An 18,983-nucleotide genomic window follows, 5' to 3' on the forward strand; every position below is an offset into this window, starting at 1 on the left:
CCACCAGGGAAGCCCTCCAGACTTCTAATTGTCAAGTCTGATGCCGTTGTGAATCTTCATTTTCACATGCTTCCCGTCTTTGTGTTTTTGAAACTTTTAGGCTTTTCTCTTTATCCCCTTTATTCTGGAGTTTCATATTGTGTACGGGTTTTTTTCTTCTTCCTACATTTGTGTATTATCCTGGGTATGTGATGGGCTCTTTCAATTTGGAAACTCAAGCTCTTCAATTCTGTGAAGTTTTTGTTTTTATTTATTTGGTAATTTTCTCAGTTATCTCTTTCTGGGGTCGTATTTGTTGCATGTTTAACCTGTATTGATTCTCTGCTTTTCTTAGTATTATTTTTTCTATTTTCTACCAATTTTTCTTTGATCTACTTTCTGAAAGATTTTCTCAACTTTATGTTCCAAAACTTTTATTAATTTTTAAATTTCTGCTTTTATATTTTTAACTTCCAAGAAGTCCTTTGTTGTTTGATGAATGTTTCTTTCCTTTTTTTTTTTTTTTTAACACTTTGTCCTTCCACTCTACTTTTATCATCTTGTCTAATTTTTCCCCCATTGGATGCTTTCTGAGAATGTATGACTCAATAATCCTGGACTGTCTACTAGTGCCAAAGAGTGATGCATGAAAGTTGATTGGAAGAGTATGTTCAGAGGCAGGGCTTGTCAAGATGTGGGCTTTAATTTAGGGTAATTTGTTGGTGTTCTTTCCTTGATGGATATCTCAGCTCTCAGTATTTATAGGTCTTTTTTTTTCTCTTGTATTGTTTAGTTTCCTCAGAGAAAAATTACCCAGTCTCTTGCTTACGGTGTGTTTGTTGGGGGATGGATAACAAACTAGGCTGCAGGATTCTAAGAGCAGAGCAGAGTAAGGAGGATGGGAGATCTCATCACACCTTATGCATGATTTCACCCTGTTTTCCTCAGCTCTGGCTGGCATCCCTGAGTCTGGAGCTTGTCTGCGTTTAGGCTTTCAGTAAATTGGCAACATGGAGGGAGACAGGCAGTTACCTCATTGTAGCAGCTAAGGGAGGGGACTCAGGGCAAGGGGTTTAGCTGCTTCATAGACAGACTTTCAACCAGTGCAGCTCTGGTTCAGACTCAGCCTCCCCCCAGCTTTCACAAGCACTTCCGGTCTCCTGTCTGGGGAACATGCACTTTGCTGTTACTGCACGTAGAGGGGAATTTATTAGAGCATCGGTTCTCAGAGTGTGGTCTGGGGGGTCTGAAAAGTCAAAAGAATTTTTATAATAATACTAAGATGAGATTTTCCCTTTTCACTCACGTATTCCCGTGAGTATACAGGGGAATTTTCTAGAGGCAACATGATGTGTGATAATGCAACAGATTAAATGCAGAAGCAGATATGAGAATCTGGCCGTCTTCTGCTAAGCCAAACATTACTGAGATTTATAAAAATGTGCAACAAAACCACTCTTCTCGCTATGTTTTCTTGGTTTGAAATATAAACTTATCTTTCATAAAATATGTTATTCACATTAACATGTACTGGATTTATTAATATTGTTAAGTGGATTAATAAAGAAATACTAAAAGTTTCAGCTTTGGGGAAATATATATATTTTTTAATGTATATATATACCTTTATATATAAAATATATATGTATATATTTCCCCAAAGCTGATACTTTTAGTATATAACCAACATGAACAAAAGCTCTTTGAGGTCTTCAATACTTTTTTTTTTTTTTTTTTTTGCGGTACGTGGGCCTCTCACTGTTGTGGCCTCTCCCGTTGCGGAGCACAGGCTCCGGACGCGCAGGCTCAGCGGCCATGGCTCACGGGCCCAGCCGCTCTGCGGCATGTGGGATCTTCCCAGACTGGGGCACGAACCCGTGTCCCCTGCATCAGCAGGCGGACTCTCAACCACTGCACCACCAGGGAAGCCCTTCAATATGTTTTAATAGTATGAAAGGGTCTTGAGACCAAAACATCTGAGGTCACTGTATTAGAATAATACTCTTGGATTCTTTCTTCTCATGCCTTCACTCCTCCCCAGGTGACAAGAGTGACTTAATCGGAGAGTTTGGGAGAAGAACTGGGCAGGCACGGCTCAGCCCTTTCCTCTCACTTTTCTTTTACGTGATCCTAACTTCTTACACTTAAGATTTGCCTGTCTGTAACAGAGCATGTGTTCTTAACAGTTTTTGGCCGGGGGTCAGCTTAGGGCCCGTGGCACTGTCCTGTGATGAGACATGAGTTGTCCCATCATGGCTTGTGATTCTTATTAGGTAGACCTGTCTAATTCAGGGGTGGAGTTGGCAAATCTATCTAGTTCAGGCAGAATAAGCTATGCTTTCTCAGAAGAGCTTTATTTGTGATAAAGGAGACATTTAACTTTTAAAGAAGTTTTGAATTTTGAGAGATTTTAGACTTACAGGCAAGTTGCAAAAAATAGTACAGAGAGTTCCTAGATACCCTTTGTCCAGCTTCCCCTAATGTTAATGTTTTATGTAACCACAGGACAGAGATAGAAAGCAGGAGATCACAGTACATTACAATAAACTAACCCACAGACCTTTTTTGAATTTCATCAGTTTTCCCACCAGTCTTTTTCTGGTCCAGGATCCAATCCAGGATTTCACATTAAAAGTGACATTTTGATCTCCTGCTGCCCGGTTCCTGCATCTGTGTCTTAACCGGTTGTATATTCAACTGAGAAAAAGCTGGGGGACGGGAGTTATTTATCAGTCAGCCTTGTCTCCCAGCACCTCTCAATGTTGAAGCTTTCTAGAATTCTATGGTGTGAAGAGATGAGTTCTTGTCTTCTTCCCCATGTTTTCCACTGTGGTACTTCCTACCTTCTCCCTTTGACTCACTCAGTTGCCTCAAGTCCACATCTTTTCCAGCTTCCAGAACTTTGTTGCTAACTCTCTTCTGCTCTTGTCTGCCCTTGTATTTCCTGTGGTTTGCTTTTTCGGTGACTTACACTCTTGCCCTCAGTCTAAGGTCAGTTGCCAAGCCCCACCTGTGCTCTGAGAACTTGGGAGTTAATAAATTCTTATTCCTTTAATATTGTTATTATTGGTTGGGTTTTAGAAAGAAGCAGCGATAAATAATAGTTTTAATCTACTTGTTTAATTAGAATCTGACCCTTGATATATAATCCCCAATTTGTACATTATTTTTGCTTTTCAATGGAAAACCTCATTTAAATACTTTTAATGGCTCTTGTACTTAAATGAAGCCCTATAGTCACTTTTAAAGCAAAACCATGGCAAGATTAGGGGAAAATTGGGTAACTTTAAAACTAATTTTATGTATACCTATTGTTTGTAATCAAACACATGTAGGCCCCGATTAGAATGCTTTTTGTAGCTTACCTTGAATTTCTTAGCTTGGAATCAAAAGACCCATGCCCAGGGATGGGTCTTATCCTTTAGGCTTGACTGGCATCATGGTGCCTGCAGCTACTCACTGCTCAGAGATCAACTGTAGGTCTCTCCTAGTCACCTCTTCCTTCAGTTTCTAAAAAGGAAGAATTGCTGGAAGGAACAAACACTATCTTATCTCTGGTTCCCAGTTCCCAACTTTTTCCTATCATTTTCTCACACTCAACTGAAAAGGAAGAGTGAGATTATGGCTATGTTATACTTTTCAATAAAATATTTGGCTGTCCTTAATTACTTTTCCTTAAAAGTAATCAGGTTCTCTATGTTTACAGTATTTATAAGAAGAGTAAAACATTCTCTTCCTATCTATTATATTAAAAATTTGCCTTGATACAGCTATTCCTTGTCTTTATACTTTTGCCTTTTATTTTAATTTACTATTTGCTTATTTATTTATTATTGAGGTATAGTTTATTTACAACATTATATAAGTTTCAGGTGTACAACATAGTGATTCACAATTTTTAAAGATTATATGCCATTTATAATTATTATAAAACATTGGCTCTCCCTGGGCTGTACAATATGTCCTTGCAGCTTATTAATTTTATACATAGTGGTTTGTACCTCTTAATCCCATACACTTACCTTGACCCTCTCCTCTTCTTCCCTCTCCCCACTGGTACTAGTTTGTTCTCTATATCTGTGAGTTTGCTTCTTTTTTGTTATATTCACTAGTTCGTTGTACTTTTAGATTCCACATGTAAGTGGTATCATACAGTATTTGTCTGTCTTTGTCTGACTTACTTCACCAGGCATAATACCCTCCAAGTTCATCCGTGTTGTTGCAAATGGCAAAATTTCAGTCTTTTTTATGGCTGAGTAGTATTCCATTGTGTATATATACTACATCTTCTTTATCCATTTGTCTGTTGATGGACACTTAGAGTGCTTCCATATCTTGGCTATTGTAAATAATGCTGCTATGAACATTGGGGTGCATGTATTTTTATATTCATAAATAATGTGCTATATTATTTGTTGTATATTTAAAAGTTGCATCCATGACTTTCTCATAGGGCGGAAGGTGAGGGATGAGAATGGGGGTGGAGAAGGGAATGTAGGGGACAGTTTCCTTGACTGTGATGCTTTAGTTCTTAAAAGATTAAGATCTGGAGCACATATGACAAAATATTAATGTTAATTTTGAGGGGTGGCAATGGGTGTTTATGACATCATTGTTACTCTTTGGCATTTTAAAAATAATTTTTTCAAATTTATAACCACTTTTTTTTTTTTTTTTTTTTGCTGTACGGGGGCCTCTCACTGTGTGGCCTCTCCCGTTGAGGAGCACAGGCTCTGGACGCGCAGTCTCAGCGGCCATGGCTCACGGGACCAACCGCTCCGCGGCATGTGGGATCCTCCCGAACCGGGGCACGAACCCGTGTCCCCTGCATCGGCAGGCGGACTCTCAACCACTGCGCCACCAGGGAAGCCCTATAACCACTTTTTTTAAAGCTGGATGTAGCTTGATTTTACTGGGAATCACAGTGACTACCTGGCCTTCTGTCATCTGAGAATGGATCATCTTCCATAAGTGAAAGGATTGTATCCAATTGAAACTTAACTTTTAGGTGTAAATGTTATTTCCTAGGCTGCACCTACCTTGGTAAACCTTGGGACGGTAGAAACGATAATTACAAAGCAGTACTTCTATGTATCTGTTCTCACTTGGTCTGCAGAAATTTCAGCGCTCTCAAATTTGGTAAAATGGTCTAGAGATCTCTAGGAAATGTCTGTGTCATAAAAACTTCAAAGCCATCTCCTGTCCTGGCTAGCTACAATAATGACTCCAGGTATGGCAGATGTCTTACTCAGCTGTGTCACCAGTGTCCGCCCAAGGCACCAGAGCTGCCAGTGTTCTAGTTGCTTGGTGATTCTGGCAATGAGGGCACTGACCTCTGCGCCCTTGAAATCTAGGTCATTGAATTGATCACGACCCCTGGCGACAAGGTGTACAGAGCTCCTGCTACCAATACCTCGCCATCACCGGCTCTAGTGTGGCTGATGTTTCACAGTCTGAAGATCCCATGGAGGCTTCAGAGAAGGAATTATTTTGGCTCTTCTTGGTGCAACCTGCAGTGGGTGTGGGCTGGAGGACAGTCTGAGCGACAGTCACCTGCTATGCTCTCATTCACTTCTCTCTTCCAAGCTCGGGCCATTGACTCTCTTATTAGAATGAGTTTTTTCCTGGGAAGAACCTTGATCATCATTTAAATAGACTCCTGGTGAGCCTGTCTCACTAGTCCCTGTGGAATGTCAGGATAGTAGAATACTTTCGAGGTGAACACACCTTAGACTCAAACTGGGACTCTGTTACAGGTTCTAAAGCGTGTATATTTTTTAAAACGTGGTTAAAAAGGAACCTTACCTAATATGGAATATTTACCATCCTGACTTTAGAAATTATTTTTATTATTCTAATGCAGGCAGCAGCAAAAAAAAATATCCTGGGTCTCTGAGAGTCATCTGTAAAATCAAAGCATAATAATGACTTTAGAATATACGCAAAACAGGACGCAGATATAAATATTGCTTAGGTCCAGAAGCAGGAAGTACAATACAAAACTGGCTCTATTAGCATGTCCAGAAGCTATTATGAGTTAAATTATTTAATATGTTATAAGAAAAAAACATGTCAATCAGAAAAGGAGGTAGATGATCAGTGATGGAAGTCCGCAAAGTCACGGATGGAGATTTGCCATTATATCCCAGCTCCGCCCAAGAGAAGTTCTCCTGGCCAGTGGACTTCATCTGTCTGGGGACAGGGACAGCTTTTTTGAAGTGATACAGCTGACAAGTCCCCACATAGAGCAATCAATCCCATTAAACGTCAGAACTTAAATCCAAGTACTGCTTATCTGATTCCATGGTCACTAAGTTAAGAGGGTACAACTCAAGGTCCCTTTGGCAGTTAAATTTCTTGTTTTAAAGACATAATTTGCATTTAGATGTACATACTAGTCTTTTGCAGTCAAGGTTAATTTGAGTACATCCATTGAAGAACGATCTACTTACTTTCAGATTGTGAAAAAAATCAACTAGTTGAGCTTGCAAAGTTGAGAAAAAGATTCTGGAGAACTAAGAATTCACTGAAGTGCCGACATGAGGATTCTTGGTAGTAAACTCCCACCTTGGTAGCACCCTACCGTGGCAGCTAGCCCGCAACAAAAGTAATGCAATTACATTAGAATATTTAGAATACAGAAAAGAATCAGTCACCATTTCACCGATATTACAGTTTTGATGTTGCTGTTAATTTTGAGTGTATTTACATGTAATCATTGTGTGCATGTGTGTGTGTGTGTGTGTGTATGCGTAAGTGTGTGTTGTATATATAATTTAGGTCCTGGCTTTTTTTTTTTTTATTAAAGTGGTAAATTTTATATTTTTAATTCTTTTTTTAAGTTATTTTTTGGAACTTTATTGTATTTATTTTTTATACAGCAGGTTCTTATTAGTTATCTATTTTATACATATTAGTGTATACATGTCAATCCCAATCTCCCAATTCATCACACCACCACCAGCACCGCCCCCCGCCACTTTCCCTCCTTGGTGTCCATACGTTTGTTCTCTACATCTGTGTCTCTATTTCTGCCCTGCAAACCGGTTCATCTGTACCATTTTTCTAGGTTCCACATATATGTGTTAATGTACGATATTTGTTTTTCTCTTTCTGACTTACTTCACTCTGTATGACAGTCTCTGGATTCATCCATGTCTCTACAAATGACCCAATTTCATTCCTTTTTATGGCTGAGTAATATTCTAAAAAATGGTAAATTTCATTTTATTTTGGTTTTTTTTATTATAGTATAGTTGATTTACAATATTGTGCTAAATTCTGCTGTACAGCAAAGTGATTCAGTTATACATATATATATACATTCTTTTTTTAAAATATTCTTTTGCATTATGGCTTATCACAGGACACTGAATACATTTCTCTGTGCTATACAGTAAGACCTTGTTTATTATCCATCCTCTATATAATAGCTTACATCTGCTGACCCCAACCTACCACTCTGTCTCTCCCCCAACCTACTCCCCCTTGGCAACTGCAAGTTTGTTCCATATGCCCATGAGTCTATTTCTGTTTCATAGGCAGGTTCATTTGTGTCATAGTTTAGATTCCACATATAAGTGATATCATATGGTATTTGTCTTTCTCTTTCTGACTTACATCACTTAGTATGATAATCTCTGCATGTTGCATGTTGCTGCAAATGGCATTATTTCATTCTTTTTAATGGCTGAGTAGTATTCCATTGTATATATGTACTACATCTTCTTTATCCATTCATCTGTCTATGGACATTTAGGTTGTTTCCATGTCTTGGCTATTGTGAATAGTGCTGCTATGAACCTAGGGGTGCATGTATCTTTTTGGATTAATTTTTGTCTGGATACATGCCCAGGAGTGGGATTGCTGGATAATATGGTAATTCTCTTTTTAGTTTTCTGAGGAACCTTCATACTGTTCTCTATAGTGGCTGTACCAGTTTACATTCTCACCAACAGTGTAGAAGGGTTCCCTTTTCTCCACACCCTCTCCAGCATTTGTTATTTGTAGAGTTTTGTTTTGTTTTTTTAAAGACACTAGTTTTGAGAGCAGTTTTAGTTTCACAACAAGTTTAAGAGGAAGGTACAGAGAGTTCCCATATTCTCCTGCCCGCACACATGCTTAGCCTCTCCCATCATCCCCCACCAGAGTTGTACATTTGTGACAATTGATGAACCTACATTGACTCATCATAATCACCCAAAGTCCATAGTTCACATTATGGTTCAATCTTCTTTTTTTAGCATCTTTATTGGAGTATAATTGCTTTACAATGGAGTGTTAGTTTCTGCTTTATAACAAAGTGAATCAGCTCTTAGTGTTGTACATTCTATGGGTTTGGACAAATGTATAATGACATGTTTCCACCATTAGAGTATAACGCAGAGGAGTTTCACTGCCCTAAAATCCTCTGTGCTCTGTCTATTTAACCTGTCCTACCCCTCCTCCATCCCTGACAATCACTGATTCTTTCACTGTCTCCACAGTTTTGCCTTTTTCAGATGTCATACAGATGGAATCATGCAGTATGGAGTCTTTTCAGATTGACTTATTTCCCTTAGTAATATGCATTTAAGGTTCCTCCATGTCTTTTCATGGCTTGATAGCTCATTTCTGTTGTTTAAATTTTTATTGGCGTATAGTTGCTTTCCAATACTGTGTTAGTTTCTACTGTACAGCAAAGTGAATCAGCTATTTATGTCAGAGAATGTTTTGCCTATGATCTCTTCTATAGGTCCTGACGTTTTAATTAAGTGTTTCTTTATGTGTTTCACAAACTTTTATTGAATTGCTGTTATTTTCTAGGTGTTGCTTAGGTGCTGGGTGGATAAAAGCTTTTACCTTCAAGGAATGTACCTTCTTAAATGAGGGACAGAAAAGAAACAAGGGAAAGATCAAACAGGTGGCATGTCTGGTGGCAGTCGAGGACAGGAAGAGTAAGTAAAGCAATGGAAGGAGGGAGAGAGTGATGGATGTGCTTCAGGATGGGGTGGATCAGGGAAGACTTCTCAGAGGAGGTGACAGTGAATAAAGGTCTCACTCAACTCTCAAGAGGATGCAGTAGTAAATGAAAAGAGGGAAGATCTAGATTGAATAAGACTTGGGATTACTGATGTCTGTTACTAAAAGCCAATTTATTTCTTCAGACTTAGGAGTGGGTTAGATATATTATGGCTATTAAATCTTTATTAGCACTGGCATTTTAGAATATTGGACATATTTATTATCTCAAAATGCAAGTGTGTATATTTGTATGCACGTTCATTGGAATAAAAGGGGAAGAGTAATGTGTAAGTGTGAATGCTTCCATGTAAGAAAGATTCATCTGGCCCTCCTGAAAGATTCCAGATCTTTCAAGAATCTTACACTCTCGCTGTATATTAAACACTAAAATAAAGGACCAACTTTAGTGTCGTGACATACTAGGTATAGTCACACTCCTCCAAAGACTTTCCTATCACTTATAAGATTTTCACTTTGTATTCCCCAAATTCGAGTCTAGGTTCATGTCCTTGATAAAGTTTTCACAGTCAGTCAACAAACAGCTGAATCAAATTTATTATGAGGTGATTTTTGACTCTGCTATTTCCTGCTAATCTCTCTTTTACCTAATCAACACTTATCATGCTCATATTATGTTCCAGCTATTGACGAATTGAGGCCAGAGATGGAAGACAAAATCCCTAACCTGACAGAGGATCATTTCCTCTAGCAGGAGAAACGATCAACATGGCAGGACAGATGCTGTGGTAGATAGAGACAGTATGAGGCGTGGAGAACAGGGGCCTGGGAAGGTGGCCTGTGAGGCCTCTAAGTTCCTCATTTTAAGAGGAGACAGGATATAAAGGACATGTACCATAATTTAGTTAGCAATTTCCTTATTTGTTGTATATGATGTTTGCTTCTAATTTTTCATTGATATAAAATAGAAACAGTTTCACTTCTAGGTGTATAACCCAAAGAATTGAAAGCAGGGACTCCAACAGATATTTGTACACTAGCACTATTCACAATAGCCAAAAGGTAGAAACAATAAAAATGCCCAATAATGAACAAATGGTTTAACAAAATCCCATATATATATATATATATATATATATATATATATATATATGTTATTCAGCCTTAAAAACGGAATGAAATTCTGATGCATGCTACAATATGAATGAACCTTGAAATATTATGCTAAGTAAAATAAGCCAGACACTGAAAGACAAATATTACATGGTTCCACTTATGTGAAGTACCTAGATTAGTCAAATTTAGAGACAGCAAATAGAACAGTGGTTACCAGGAGTTGAGGAGGGGGGGGAATGGGGAGTTATTGTTTAATGGGTACAGAGTTTATGTTGAGAATGATGAAAAAGTCCTGGAGATGGATAGTGGTGATGGTTGCTCGACAATGCGAACGTACTTAATGCCACTGACCGTGCGCCTAAAATTGGTTAAGATGGTAAATTTTTATGCATGTATATTTGATCACAGCTTTTTTTTTTTAAAAAAGGTAAGCTGAGATGACATTCCAATGTATATAGGAAATGCATATATCCTAATATGTAATGCAGATTTCCCAGAATTTGGATTATTTCCTTATTCTAGAACCCAGAAGAAATCTTACTGGATCAGAGTTTATGGCATTTAATAAATATCATCAAATTATTTTGTGAGAAGAACTGTGCAAGTTTACAGTTCTCCCAGGTACATATACAAGCACTGATCTCATTATTCATATGCCAATCCCTATCCCTGACTAAAGGAAAGAAAATCGTTTTGAAAATTCACAGTACCAGTGAAGAACTAAGCCTTGGGCTTAAGATCCACATTAAATTATAAGTAAAAATATGGTGCCTTGTTTTAGTACGCACTTCTTTATTAGTGAGGTTTATACTCTCTTGGTATCTTTTTTTTAAATTTATTTTTATTTTTTTAACATCTTTATTGGAATATAATTGTTTCACAATGGTGTGTTAGTTTCTGCTTTATAACAAAGTGAATCAGTTGGAGATAAAGGGGCGTATCCAATCAGATGGAGCTGAGCCGGGTGGAGAGCAGCCATCCCTGCTGAGCACTGCCGGGGTTGCAGATTCATGAGCAAAAGTAAGTTTTGTTTGTTGCTTTAAGCCCCTGTGTTTTAGGGTGATTTGTTATGCAGCAGTAAGTAACTGCGACAGTTTATTTAAAGAGAATAGAGAAGCTTCAGCAGCGCTCTTCCTCGGGCGCTGCCTAAGGAGGTGGCAGCCATCTCCTACTCGGCATCGTGGCCGCCCTCAGACCCCTCTTGGAGCCCAAGATGATCCAAAAAAAAAAAAAAAGGACCAAGAAGTTCATCCGGCACCAGCCAGACCGATATGCCGAAAGTAAGCAGAACTGGTGGAAACCCAGAGCCATTGACAGCAGGGCGCATAGGAGATTCAAGGGCCAGATCTTGATGCCCAACATCGGTTACCGGAGTAACAAGAAAACAAAACACATGCTGCCCAGCGGCTTCTGCAAGTTCCTGGTCCACAAGGTCAAGGAGCCTGAAGTGCTGCCGACGTGCGACAGATCTTACTGTGCTGACATTGCTTGCAATGTCTCCTCCGAGAACTGCAGGGCCATTGTGGAAAGAGCAGCCCAGTAGCCCATCGGAGTCACTGGTCCCAACGCCAGGCTGCGCAGCAAGAAAATGAATAGGCAGCTCGTGTGCACATTTTGTTTGTGTTAATAAAACCATAAAACTCAGCCGGAAAAAAAAACCTTCAGCAACAATCTTTTATAGCATCAGTGTGCCAGACACACGTGGGGTCAAGAGCTGTTTTGTCAAGGGCTCTGTAAACGCTGCAGTCGGAAGCCACAGTGCCTATCAGTGGGCTTTGGAAACGAAGCAGCTTGAATGCCTTTGAACTTTCCTGCACGTTATCGGAAACACACGTGTCACTTTTCTTAGCAGTATACTTACAATGTGCTCATAAATAATCTTGAGTACAGACAGATATTGAGAGTTTCTTCTTAAAGACCATTTAACTTTCACAGAGAACATCTTATGTAAAACAGTTTCCTGGTAGAGGCTTATATTTGTTTAATGGCAAACTATAGGATATTCTAGACTCTTTTTTTGATGAAGGATTCACGTAAACCGGAAATAGATTCCAGATACCTGCTAAGTGCTCAAACCAAATGTGCATAATTCAAATCTATTATTCAAGAGGTAGAGGAGTGTTTGGGAGGTTTTTTTTTTTTTTACATCTTTATTGGAATATAATTGCTTTACAATGGTGTGCTAGTTCCTGCTTATAACAAAGTGAATCAGTTATACATATACATACGTTCCCATATCTCTTCCCTCCTGCGTCTCCCTTCCTCCCACCCTCCCTATCCCACCCCTCTAGGTGGTCACAGAGCACCGAGCTGATCTCCCTGTGTGTTTGAGAGGTTTGATTCTCTCTCATCCCTCTGATTAATGCCATGGTTAAGCTCCCATGATTGGCAAGCTTTCCATGGATGGGCCCCAAAGGAGGGCGAGAAAATCTGGGTCTACCCAGGAAAATTGTGACTGACTGAAGCTTTACATGGGACCTTTGCCTCCATGGCGCTATTTACTGCTCTACCAGAACTTCCACTGGATGGCAAATTCCTTTAGGAAAAGGAGGCAGGTCTTACTACAGCCGTGGAAGCTGGCAGAGAGCCAGAATGTACCTAGCAGGCTGTTATCATCGTTAAGAATGTGAGCATGGACTCGGGGTCCAGAGAGCCTGTGTCTAAATCCCGCTGGTGCCACTCACTGGCGGAATAACTTCAGGCAAACTATTTAACCTCTCTGTGCCTCAGTTTCCTCCTCTATAAAAATAGGAATACTCGCAAGGGTTAAACGATTTAAAAGTCCCTAGAACAATGTGCGGCATAGACGTGGTAAGTGTCAGCTGTTACTCCTACTGATACTTCTACTATTACTACTACATATTAGTAACGAGCACCAGTGAAGTTTGCTGAGTGAATGAATGCCACTCAACTGTGTCCTAGATTTTCCCCTTTATGTTTCTGTAATTAAAAAGAAAAATTTATTTATTTATTCAGCTGTGCCGGGTCTTAGTTGCAGCACGCGGGATCTTTGTTGCTGCGTGTGGAATCTTTAGTTGCGGCGTGTGGGATCTAGTTGCCTGACCGAGATCAAACCCGGTCCCCCTGCATTGGGAGTGCGGAGTCTTAGCCACTGGACCACCAAGGAAGTCCCCTATGTTTCTATAATTTTTCTACTTGCTAGCTCCATTTACCATAGTTTTTTGAAGACCTCATCCTACCCAGGGCTACTGGACTCTTACATAGCCACAAGCTGAAGATTTGTCCATATAAATAGTTGGTTTGTTCACTGTCTGGCCTTCCAGAGCTCCAGGGCTCAGGTCCTCTTGTCCCTTCTGAACTTGATCCTTTCAGTGAAACTTCTTATTGTTCATTGTTCACGGTAGGAATATATTTAAGAGTGCACGGAACACGTCCTTTCCTGCCAGCTGTTCAGACTTCCCTCTTAACTCACATGTCGTTCCTTGTTCTCGTTCTTCCCGGATCCCTGATCATTTGCCTCCATCGGTGGGTCATTGATATCCATTTCTCCAGCTTACATGCTTTGATCTGCTCTGTTCAACTTTCAGCTTGTACCCCTTGGGTCTTTTCTGCTCACCCCAACCTACAGGCTGCAGGCGCTGTGCCTGATTCCTCACCCTCGGGTGACCAGGTCAGCCAGTATGCCCTGACAGTTACACCACAAAGAGCTCTTAATCACACACCTCCAGGCCACCCTCCCAACTTCCAATCCCATCAGGTCTGCAGACCCACCCCATCCCATCTAGAGAGCATTTATCTGAACCCTGCCCATCGTTTAGAGATACACACTGGAAAACACATTGTGTTTCTATCTCCTATTAATAGTGCATTGTGCTGTCGGTCTGTTTCCTCCACTTATATTAAAAGCATTCTGTTGGAAAGGATTGTGTGTCGTGTTGTATGTGGTGGAGGTTGTGTCTGTTGCAGATTTGTGTTCTAGGGTCTTGACACGAATCTCCCTCTTTTGTGGATTCAGGATCTGTTGGTGGAGATGAGTAGAGTGAAAAGTTAAGTTGTGGTTGAGTTTTTGTCATGTTTTGTCCAGCTTTGTATCCGTCTGCTTAACACTTACTTGGTTTGCTCGTAGGTTTCCATTGTAAACGGAGCATTGGCTTGGGGGTCAGAAGACCTTGATGCATGCTTTAATTCCTTGGACTCAACTCATTTCAGCTGAGTCTCAGTTGTCTAATTTGTAAGAGTAGGGCCATAATATCTCTCAGAATTGTTTGAGGGTTGAATGCAATCATTTTCATCAGGCTCACTGCTAGTCCAAAGGAGGGCTTTGTGAAAGTGAGAAAAAGGTGTTCCCACATCCTGGCAGACACAGTTTTGTCCCAGGATGTGCCCTTTGTGAGTGGAATGTGATCTATGTTCCCCACACATCCTCTTAGCTGGGGGGATGCCCTGGTACAGAGCTGTGTGCAGACTCCACGACTTTTAAAAGTGTAGTTTGTAATGATAAAATGTCACACATGTATTGGGAATTATTATTTATTATAAGTTCTGTTTCTCAGACCCTATCCTATCTATCTGCCTATCTATCTATCTATCTACCTACCTACCTATCCATCCATCCATCCATCCATCCATCGTTCTTTCTGTATATCTATGTATCTCTATCTACGTATGGATGTGTGGATGTATGGATGTATGGATGTATCTATCTCTCTATCTCCATCCATTTAATCATTCCACTTCTTTTCACAAAGGATCTGAGGTGGCATTGATTAAATTAAAGAATCACAGCTAATATTTGCATACTGCTTTTTCACTGATCTAAATTACTTTATGTCATCTTTATAAGGGTCTTATGGGGGGAGTGTCCTGTCTCTCACTTTACAGATGGGCTGGCTGGGTCTCAGACACACATAAGAAATGTCGGACTCAGGATGGAAGCCCAGATTTCTGGTTTATACCCATGTTATTTTACCAGTATCATGCCATCCAATCTGCTTGTCACTATGATAAAAGACGATATGACAGAACTATTTTTTATTTTCTGTACTAGATCTCAAAAATTGGAACTGCTCTTCAGTAACTGAAACTGAAGAAAGATCAACATCTATTATTATAAACACAACAGAGACCCACAGAATTGGTTTTCTCTTGGTTTCTGCACTGTCTCTAGATGTTAGGGAATTGAATTTAATTTCTACGTGAGAGAAGCAGCGCATTCAACCAAAGGTATGTGGAGGACATAGAAATGAGATAGGCTTAAAAAGGACTCAGATAGCCAGAGGAAAGGCAGAAAAAGACAACAATACCTACAGCTTAAGTAATTACTCACATCATTTATTGTGGCTACTGTATGTTGCTGTATAAATATATCACATACGATCTTATACAAAGGGGATTTCTATAAGTATTATGATTAAACACAAGTGGATTTCAGATAAATCTCATACATCTGTTTCATATCTCCCTTTGTTACAGGATTTCAAAATCCTTGTGAAACACTAAGGAAATGAAACAATATCTAGCCTCTTATCAAACGAGCAAGCGTATTGCATTGATGGCTATGAGACCTAGGAGCACAGAGGTATTTTTAAATTGCGCGTATGCCACTCGGAACCACAACCCTGGGCTACAGAAATCACCCACTGTTAGATAGTTTCTTAGAAAAGATGCGTTTCCATGATTCCTTTGACTGTAATTACTCATATAGTTTCAACCTCATTATTATTTTCAGAGTAAGAATTGTATTTTTTATTTCAGTGATATCAGATTTGGAGAAACGTCACAAAGTAAAACTGATCTATTTCCATAATTCTAGGCCTTGGGTATTCCTCCCCCCACCCCCGCCCCCCAGAGGATGAAGGTAATGGTTACCACCTCATCCTGGGAAAAATACCAAGTCAAGTGGCTTTCAGAACAAAGAGACCCTGGGTCTCATGTGACTGCTGTTGAAGTACAGGGAGGAAGAGATCGGCCCCTTCTTGGAGCAAGACAAACACCCACACTCTAGTCTAAATTTGTCATTGGTGTTTCAGGAGACATGATGTGATTTGTGGCAACACTGAGTCCAGATTACAGAGAGCAAGAGAGCCCATATGGTGCTTGGCATTTCAGCAAGAAACGTGAGTTAGATAGGAACTTATTGATTTTTTTTTTTCCTTTTTACAGCAAATTTAGAAAGTATATTGAAATAAATAACAATGTAAATACCACATAGTAAAACTTCAGGGATACAAAACGTTGCTTGCAGAAAGCAGCTAAAACAAGCTGTTGAGACACATTGAAAGCCTTAAGTTCTCATATTAGAAAAAGAAACACTGAAAAATTATTAACCTATGCTTTTCTTCTAATTTTTTTCCCCCAATCTCCCAATTCATCACACCACAACCCCCATCTCCTGCCGCTTTCCCTCCTTGGTGTCCATAACGTTTGTGGAATTGATTGATTTTAATCTCAAATAGTTCTCATGGAATTCTTCTGAGGATACAAGGGAGCTTTAGGGTAGTTTAATCCAACATTTTTGTTTTCTATGAATAAATTGGCTCCAGATTGGTAAGATGAGTTACTTGGTGGTGACACCAAAACCAAGGCCCTTAGGACACCAGTCAGGAAGTCCCTCACCACACCATTCAACCACTTTCTTCCTTCTTCGAGGGGAAGACAAATATATTTATTAAAAATCAGTATCAATAAGATTTATTCAGATTTTTTTTCTATTTTGGGCCCTGTGCTTTCTTTATTATTTCATTGAATCTTTCCGTAGCCCTACGACGCCAAGTTCTACGGTATTATTGCTGTTGTTCACCTACCTTACAGATGAGGAAACTGAGGCTTACAGAGGTGATGAAGGACCGTGATCTGAATCACACACCTGTGAGAGCCAGGATTTGAACCCAGTCTTATCTGAGAGACCACACTGTCAACCGCCACCTGAAACTACCCCCCTTGGCTGTCTTCTCTTTACTCTGGGTCTCCTTGGGAAGGAGTTCCTGTCGTGTATTAGCTGAAGTGATACAGCCCAGGGGGAGAGACAGCACTTCACTCTCTGAGTGGTCACTCGCTGTGTCCTTTCTCTTTTTTATACTCTTCTTTGTCCCTCTCTCTATAACCATCTTTCCTTTTACGTTCTCAAAGCCAGAGACTGTGTACGTGCTGACTGAAGCATTCCAGCTCGAATTCCCACTTCCAGCTCTGGGTTTCATCTGAAGTGTTCCTTCTCCTTTTATTTCTACATTTGATTGTAAAGGTCCTTAGGCTGTGTATACTTTTGGCACACACATAAGTATTAAAATCATAATATTACTCACTTAGATTGTAGGAGATTTATATGTAGTCATTCTTGACAAAGAGCAGGCCGTCTGATTGCTTTTGTGAGAGAGGTTAGAAGTGGGTTCCTCAGCTTTTCTCAAACTTATGTGCATTCTTTCTATTGAGGGCAAAGGAAATGTATTTTCCCTCTGACTCTATTAAAGTTTGGTAGCGTGGAGAATACTTGTTGCATTAAGAGCATTTCCCTATTTAGTTCGATGGTTTGCTGCCTATGGCTCTGTGTTTAAAAAGATGCACTGTTTCTGGGTGAGGAAAGTAACAATGAGTACTTTGTGCCCGAAAGCATTTCTACAAAGTGCTGGAGCTTGACTTACGGTGCGAACATTGTTTGGAGGATGATAAGTACGCAATGTGGATTCAACGTGGATCCCGGCAATCCAAACCGTGCGATTTCTTTGCGTCCAGGGTGACTTAGTCAGTGACATTTGTCTGTCCGTAGCCGGGATACTGGTTCGCTTCTAAGCATGGTTCAGGCATGTCCAACATAGCTCATGAACCAGGGGCTGGGCGAATTGAAATTTTCAATTTATTTTCTTGGGGGCTGTGTAGCTTCCCAAGAAAGTACACAAGCGGGGTTCCCTGCTGGTGTGCAGATGTGTCTGGGCGTCTCTGCTGACCCGGAGGGGTTGCCCGCTGAAGTCTGTTTGCGGGGGCACTGAGGAGACTTCTGGGAAAGCACCCATCTTAGGTGAGGGAGAGCCGGGTCTGGGAGATTGACTCAGGAGCAGGTTGAGATGTCTTGAGGACTGTATCCTACATGTGGCTTGGATTCGTCTCCTTGTCACAGCTCTTCTGCCCAAATGGCTGTACGCCCAGATTTGTTTGGTCAAGGCTACCAAACAATGGGACACAAATCATGCTGCTTAGGGGCCTCGAAGGGACTGTCCACAGAGAGGAGTGGTCCATTCTCCCTTCCTCCTCACTGTGGACCACCACCCACTTGGCTCTCTTAGGCCCCTTGGTTGTCTCATTCCAGAGCATTTGGTTCATTGACCATCGCACCTGTCTTCCCTGCTCTGCAGAGAGCTCTGAGAGAGCCAGCCAACTTCTGTCTTGTTCAGTATGGTATCCCCAGCCCTTAGCCTCTTAGAGGAGCTCAATCAACATGTTGTTGGATGGATGACGTTTGGGTGGAGGAAGGTAGTGATGCTCAAGGCTGCACTGGGGTACCTGGCAGAGCTGGGGGTGAACTGCTGGGCCTTGTATGGGAACGGGAAGGGCTGGGGAGTAGAGCTGCCCTGAGCGGTGGACCGACCATGAATCAATCAACCCTTCCAAGTCAGAGAGGAGAAGTAAACTGATACTTGTGTTTTTCTGGGTTGTTGGAATTTTTTGTTTGGTTTGGATTTTGTTCTGGTATGAAGTTCACGTTTGGGTTCTGTCTTAGTTTCTGCCCTGTGACTTCAAGTTTATAGCAGCCTCTTAGTTTACAAGAGCAGAGCCTTTGATCGGTTTCACTGAGTGAAGCCAGTGCCGGTGACCGGCTTGGTGACTGATGTCACTACTGTATCTGCCATTTATTTCTCCTGCACGTCCCGAGTTTCAGGAATGTCTCTGGTCGTCCATGCTGCTCACCTTGTGGACCCAGGATCGGAAGACTTTAACATCCTTGTGCCAGCCGTTCCCAGGTTACGTCATTCTGG

At 40.6% G+C, this 18,983-nt stretch overlaps 1 protein-coding gene across 1 annotated transcript in view; it reads left to right on the top strand.

Annotated features, from left to right (window-relative positions):
* LOC116754535 (60S ribosomal protein L32-like) overlaps nt 1–11,599 on the top strand; it is a 69,099-nt gene extending 57,500 nt beyond the window's left edge. The window contains exon 3 of the mRNA XM_032633248.1: nt 11,208–11,599. Within this exon, the coding sequence (XP_032489139.1) occupies nt 11,208–11,599 (392 nt within the window). The remainder of the gene's footprint in view (nt 1–11,207) is intronic.
* Nucleotides 11,600–18,983: the final 7,384 nt, after the last annotated feature.

The sequence above is a fragment of the Phocoena sinus genome, chromosome 5, assembly GCF_008692025.1.
Source record: "Phocoena sinus isolate mPhoSin1 chromosome 5, mPhoSin1.pri, whole genome shotgun sequence".
Classification (NCBI taxonomy): domain Eukaryota; kingdom Metazoa; phylum Chordata; class Mammalia; order Artiodactyla; family Phocoenidae; genus Phocoena; species Phocoena sinus.